The 6,595-nt window shown below is 46.8% G+C and overlaps 1 protein-coding gene across 2 annotated transcripts in view; it reads right to left on the bottom strand.

The window, feature by feature from the left end:
• Window positions 1-6,595, bottom strand: part of Pnkd (PNKD metallo-beta-lactamase domain containing) — a 72,968-nt gene that overhangs the window by 18,924 nt on the left and 47,449 nt on the right. The window contains exon 2 of one of the 2 annotated variants that reach the window (XM_010611926.3): window positions 3,487-3,729. The exons of the other annotated variant lie outside the window; for it this stretch is intronic. Within the exon in view, the coding sequence (XP_010610228.1) occupies window positions 3,487-3,593 (107 nt within the window). The 5' untranslated portion in view covers window positions 3,594-3,729. The remainder of the gene's footprint in view (window positions 1-3,486; window positions 3,730-6,595) is intronic. 2 annotated transcript variants of the gene reach the window in all.

Here is a 6,595-nt window from a genome sequence, read left to right as displayed (position 1 = left end):
CAGGCGTTGCTAGGCGACAGGCGGTCCCTGCCAGACTCGGAGAACCCGAGAAGTGGGGGCCCGGCTCTCAGAGCCTGAGGGGCGTGAGGGGTGTACTGGTCCCGCCCCGCCCCGTGGTCAGCCTCAGCTGGCCAAATGCAACCCGGCTGCAAGTGGCCTGGCTCCGCCCCCGCCTGCCAGGCTAGGAAGCCGGGCGGAGAGGGCTTGGATCTGAGCTAGTTCTAGTGCACAGTGGCTTGAGTCGTGGGAGAGGCACAGAAGTCCTCCTCCTACCTCTGCCTTCTTCCTCCTGCAGGGGACTCGGGAGAGGCCCTGCCATGATTCTACTGGGGCAGAAGCCTTAGACTCCTGAACTTTTCAGTCGGAAGGAATCTGGGAGTAAATGTGGGTCAGTTGCCATTCATTAATTTTTTCATGCACTAAATTAGTTTTCTAGCTCCTCCTAAGTGTCAGACGCTGTGCTAGGCTCCGAGGATGAAGGATCAAAAACACAGTCTCTCCAGTTGCTGGGGCCTACAATCTAGGATCTAATGGGGAGACAAAACAAATAAGCAAACAAAACCAAAAATGTCTGCATCTGTGTTTTAAACACATACACACTGTGGTGCTAGAAGGGAAGCAGAGGAGGCGGTGGACAAGCACAAAGGAGCAGCTTAGGTGGGAGATGGCCTCCCTGAGCAGGTGACATCTAACCCATGCCCTGCGGGGACGAGGGACCACAGAAGCCCGGGGGAGTGACTTCACCAAGGTCACATGGAGGGGTGGGCACAGAGCTGGGCCTGGGACACAGGTGCCCTCACTGGTGCCCATCTGCATTTCCCCATCTGTGTACCGTGGCCTTCCTGATGGGCTCCTTGCCCTGGCTCAGGGCCGGAAGGGAGGAAACGCTGCCATCAGTCAAGCTCAGATCGCTCCCACCAGGATGAGGGCAGGGAAGCAGGTGAGGAAGTAGTCTTGTTTTATTCCCTACTTCCGGTTCTCCTCTGGGAGATGCTAGAGAAGCCAACCGCCAAATGGACATTTTTTTCTCTCCTTCTGAAGGAGGATCTAAAGACCGAGTCCTCAGCGTGCAGAGTTTACAACTGTAAGATCATTATGTACAGTGCAGCTTCTGCTGCCCACTCCCTACCAAGACAGGAGAGTGTGTCTCGAAATCTGTGTCTGTACATGCAAAGTGAAGAACTGTGGAGCACTGTGAACACACCTTGCTGCAGGTAAGACCACGCTAGACAGGCAATAGAGGGAGAAATTAAATTCCTGTCCTTTTAATCTGAGGCAGAAGTGGAGGCCCAGGAATGGGCCTGGGAAACCTAAACTTCAAGCCAATGCACACATTAACAAAATTACAGATAATAAACCCAAGAGCCCTCTTATGAAATACATGGAGTTAGGACAGGGCTGGAGATAAGGAGTTAGGGAGGTGTTTTAGGAGACTCTTACGGGCTCAGGGAGCCGCATTCCTCTACCCTAGGCTGTTCTGGAAGACTTCCTGTCCGCTCCAGATCTGCTTTAGTTTCATCACCCGTCTCATAGGAGTCTTCTATCCCAGCCCTTTCCTGCATTTGACGTCCTATGGTACCTAACAAACAGTCTCCAGAATCTAACATACTGTTTCACACCCCCATGCCTTTGTCCATGCTGTGCATGCTTTCCACCTGGTGTGCTGCTCATTTTTTGTTCAGCGAAGATTGATATCTGGTGTGCGCCCTTCAAGAAAGCTTTTCCTAAACCCTCCCATCCCAAGATGGACTTAAGCTTGTCCCTCAAAGGGCAAACTTTGTTTTTGTTTGTTTGTTTGCTTGCTTTTTGGTTGTTTTGAAATGGGACTCTCACTGTGTACATCAGGCTGGTCTTGAACTTACAATCCTCCAGCCTCAGCCTCCTGAGTGCTGGGATTACAAGCATGCACCACCACGCCCGGCTCTTGTCTGTAGTCTTGAAGACTTTACTGTCTTCTTTTAGAGACTATAATTTAATTTATTCATCTTCCATTCTTTGGTGTCAGCCATGATGTCAGATACCTATGAACTCCTAATGAACTTTCACGGAAATGTGAGATCCTAACCATAACCCACAAGGCCCCTGCTTCAGCCTGTCTCTTAACCTCCTCAGATGCCATTCTTGCCCTTGTCACCACAGACCAGCCACATGGTTCCTCAAATGTGCCAACCTCCTTCCCACCTCAGGGGCTTCGCTCATGATCTCTCCATTTTGAACGGTTCCTCAATTCTTTAAAGAGCTCAGATGCCAATACGTGAGTACTCAGTCCTTGAGTTGAGTGGTGGTTATGTGGCATATACTAGGGGCTGTCAGCAGGGACAGTTTTGCCTCCCTGAGACATCTGGCAATGTCTGGAGACCTTTCTCTTTGCAGTGCTGGGTTTGCAGGACCATGTTCATGTGAGGCAAGTGCTCTATCACAGAGCTACACCTCCAGCTCTTTAAAAAATTAAAAAAAACAAAAAACAAAAAACTTTTTGAGACAAGGTTTCACTAAGTTGCCCAGGCTTGAACTTGTGATGTTCTGTCTCAGCCCATGTAGCCAGGATTATGGGCATGTACTATCACACCGGCTACCTAGAGACATTTCAATTGTCACAACTGGGTAGGGAAGATTGCCACTGGCATCTTGTTGATGGAAGCCAGGGATGCTGCTAAACATCCTACAATTCCCAGGACAGGGCCCTACAGTAAGGAATTATTGGGCTGAAATCTGTAGTATAGAGGTTAAGAAACCGGCATGTGTAAGAGTAAAAGCGCACCAAGCTGCACCCTAAAGATGTGTGCACCTTACCATCTGTAAGGTATACATCAAAGAAAATGCCCTACTTGGGAGACTGAGGTAGGAGGATCCCTTGGGCCCAGAAGTTCAAGGCCAGCTACAAGGAGAAATGTTACCCTCTGTGGGAGGTCTTTACTGACCCCATCACTCTCCATGGTATTGCTCCATCTCCACTGTGTTACTCTGATCACTTCCTTCACCTTCGAGGCGCTTTTCACAATCTGACATTACAGTATTTTGTGCTTCTTGTCCGTCCGTCCCCCACCCCCAGTGGAAGCCCCAGGAAGTCACTGGTGTGTATAATGCCTGGCCTGCAGCAGATACTCAGTTAAGTATTTGCTGAATGAATGAGTGATGGAAAAAGAATGGATGAATGACAATTTGTCCATTGCCATTGAGGATATGGCTGTCAAAAGACTGGAACCCTCTTGTCCTGACCAGTGGGCTCCCTCTGTGCAGGAGGGTTGTATGAAAGCCAGATCTTATGCGGGAGGCCAGACTGTGAACAAGGAGTCAGAACAAATGACATCTGGAGAGCTGCAGGAAAGCCCAGCCGGAGGCACCCACACATTCTGGGTCTTCGGCCACGACTTCCTCCCTGGAGCAACTTGGGGGTCCCCTAAGGCTAAGGTTCACCTCTGTGACTCTGAGGAAAGATCTTCCCAGGAGAGATGCAGGTCTGGTAGTTTTAAGAGCTTAACTCACAAAAGACAAGCACCCTTCCAGGTTCCTGTGGTTGGGGTGAGGGTCCTCGTATCTGCCCCCATTCCACTTGCCAGCCAGGCTGTTCCCTTAGGACAGCTCGACTTCATCTTTGTATCCTGGCTCTAGCTGGATGCATGGTGCTTGGCTGGCATCCTGGAAAATCACTGATGATGTAGATGATGATGACGGTGACAATGACGATGATGACAGGATCGATCGTGAAGCTGTGATGGTTGGAGCTGTCTGAATGTTAGAGAAAAGAGACATCTTATTGGACCAGTATGGATAAGTCAGTTCAGTTTAGAAAAGTGGGAGCTGAGATCCATGGCCCCTGCTCAGCCTAACCCCATTCTTATCCGACCATTTCCTCCTCTGTTGCTGCCACCAAAAGCTCTCCGCCTTGTCAGGGGCACATCCCTCTGAGCCACTGTGCTATAGATTCACCCTGCAACGCTGGCTGGGTTGGAAGCAAATTCCTAACATCATCTGCCTTTGCATGGAGCTCTCAACTTGCTCTGTCTTGACTGATCTGTCTTCTGCTTTCGGTCTCACTCTGTAGTTGAGACTGACTTGGAACTCACTATGGAGCCCAGGCTGGTCTCGAACTCACAGCGATCCTCCTGCCTCAGCTTCTTGAGTGCTGGACTTACAGGTGTGTGCCACCATGCCTGGCCCCGAACCTCTTTTTTGTAGTGTTAAATCCAGGGCCTTTATACTGAGCTGCATTCCCGGCTTTTATTTTCTATTTTGAGACAGGGTCTCTCTCACTAAATTGCTAAATTGCCTAGGCCAGAAAAAAAAAAAAAATTTGCCCAGGCTGGGCTCAAACTTGTGAACCTCCTGCCTCAACCTCCCAGAGTGCTGGAATTATAGGCATGTGCCATCACACCCAGCTCCTGGCCCCTTTTTAAAAAAAGTTGAGATGGGGTCTTGCTAAATTGCCCAAGCCAGCCTCAAATTTGAGACCCATCTGCCATAGACTCCTGAGTAATTGGGATCACAGGTGTGTGCCACTCCCCTGGATGTACATATGAAGTTTTAGGGAAATGCCACCAGTATCTCTTGCTCATATCTTCCTCTCTCTCCCCACCTTTAGTACTGAAGATTGAACCCAGGGCCTTCACACTGAGTTACATCCACAGCTGTTTGTTTTTATTTTATTTTGAGGCTGGATCTCACTAAATCGTCCAGGCTGGGCTCAGACTTGCAATTCTCCTGCCTTAGCCTCTTGGAGTGCTGGAATCACAGGTTTGCGCACCACCACACCCGGCTTCTTGTTCACATGTTTGTTTGTTTGATTGTTTTGTACCGGTGATTGAATTTGGGTCCTTGTGCTTGCAAGGCAGGCATCAGAACCACAGACCTAAATCCCTGGCCCTTCTTGCTCACATCTTTAAGGTATTTCTCCTGGCCACTGCTATCCTCCTCCCATGATCAAATTCAAACTGAATATGTTCCTTGTATTCGGGACCCTTTCTAGACTCTGATCGGCCTTTATCAAGACACAACCTCATTTCCTGAAAGGCTATCTCTATGTGTGTGGAGATAGCATTTTGGCCTTCAGCTCTTCATTTTTCCCTGTAATGTGTCCTTCACCATGTAACCATGCACTGTTTCAATGGAGGTGGAATATATTTCTCCACACCATTGAATTTGGGCATGGTCTTGTGACATGCCTTGGCCAATGGAATGTTAGCAGGTGTGATTCAAGCAGGGGCCCTATATGTGTTGTTGTGGTTGAACTTCAATGGCGTGTGTGCCTTTTGCCATGAGGTCATCTCCAGAAATTGCTGGAGCAGATTTCTGACCCACTTACAGATTGGAAGCTAGGCTAGCTCAGCAAAGCTTAGCAGAGATAGCTGAAACCGAGCCTGCCCACAGTTACAGAAGTGGGATGGGTTGTTAACACTGCATTATTAACATAATAGCTGACAGGGCTGAGAATTTAGCTCAGTGGTTCTGCCACCTGCCTCACAAGTGCAAGATCCTGAGTTCGATCTCTGGTATAAATAAATAAATAAATAAATAAATAAACCAAAACAAAACAATAGCTGACAGATGTGGTGGGAAACACAAAAATTAGTTCTTTCTTTCTTTCTGTACTGGAGATTGAACTTGGAACCTTTCGATTGTGAAGCAGGCCATGGAACCACTGAGCTAAATCCCCAGTCCAAAGATTAGTTCTTACTGGTTCTGGAAAGACAGGGCATGTGGATAACTGACTATTTATAAAAGAATAATTTTGACATGTGTGATGGAGTCCACCAAAATAAATTCCAAGTTTAAGAATATAACTTCAAGGGCTGGGGATTTGGCTCAGTGGCACCACCTGACTCACGGGCTCAAGGTCCAGAGTTCGATCCCCAGTACAGCGGGAGGGGATGTAAAATTAGCCAGGTGAGGTGTCACACTGTAATCCCTGCACTTGAGGCAGGAAGAGCACAAGTTTGAGGCCAGTCCGGGCCACCTAGAGAATTCAAAGCTAGTCTGTACTACAGAGTGAAACCCCTTCTCAAAAAAACAAAATAATAATATTCATAACAATTTTAAAAATTAAACCATACAAAATTAAAATAAAATGAAATAAATGTCCATTCTCTGAATATCAGAAGACTTTTTAAGGCTAAAACCAGAGTGTTATTCTAATTTTCTTTAGTAAGGATATATGACAAAAAGCAACTAAAGACCTGAAAGGGAAGAAATTATTTTTGGCTATATTAACATTTTAAAATCTTTTATACTGAAAAAAAACATAAACAAGACAAAAATGCCAAAAAATTGTAGAAAATATTTGCCTCAAATTTGTGAGTCACAATAGACATACATTGTATCCATGTATTGAAATGTCACACAGTGCCCATAAATACATAGTTACTATGTGTGAAATAAAAATAAAAATGTATAAAAAAAACTCTTTAAAAATTTAAAAAAGCTGGGACTGGTGGTGCATGCCTGTAATTCCAGCACTCAGGAGGCTGAGGCAGGAGGATCACTGTGAGTTTGAGACCAGCCTGGGCTACATAGTGAGTTCCAGGTCACTCTCAACTCCATAGTGAGACTCTGTCTCAAAAAATAAATAAAGAAAATATATAAAGAAAAATTAAATTAA

The sequence above is a fragment of the Fukomys damarensis genome, unplaced genomic scaffold (assembly GCF_012274545.1).
Source record: "Fukomys damarensis isolate Sample0158 unplaced genomic scaffold, DMR_v1.0_HiC HiC_scaffold_16, whole genome shotgun sequence".
Classification (NCBI taxonomy): Eukaryota; Metazoa; Chordata; class Mammalia; order Rodentia; family Bathyergidae; genus Fukomys; species Fukomys damarensis.
Note: the sequence above shows the minus strand (reverse complement) of the source record. Positions and strands in the feature narration are given on the sequence as shown.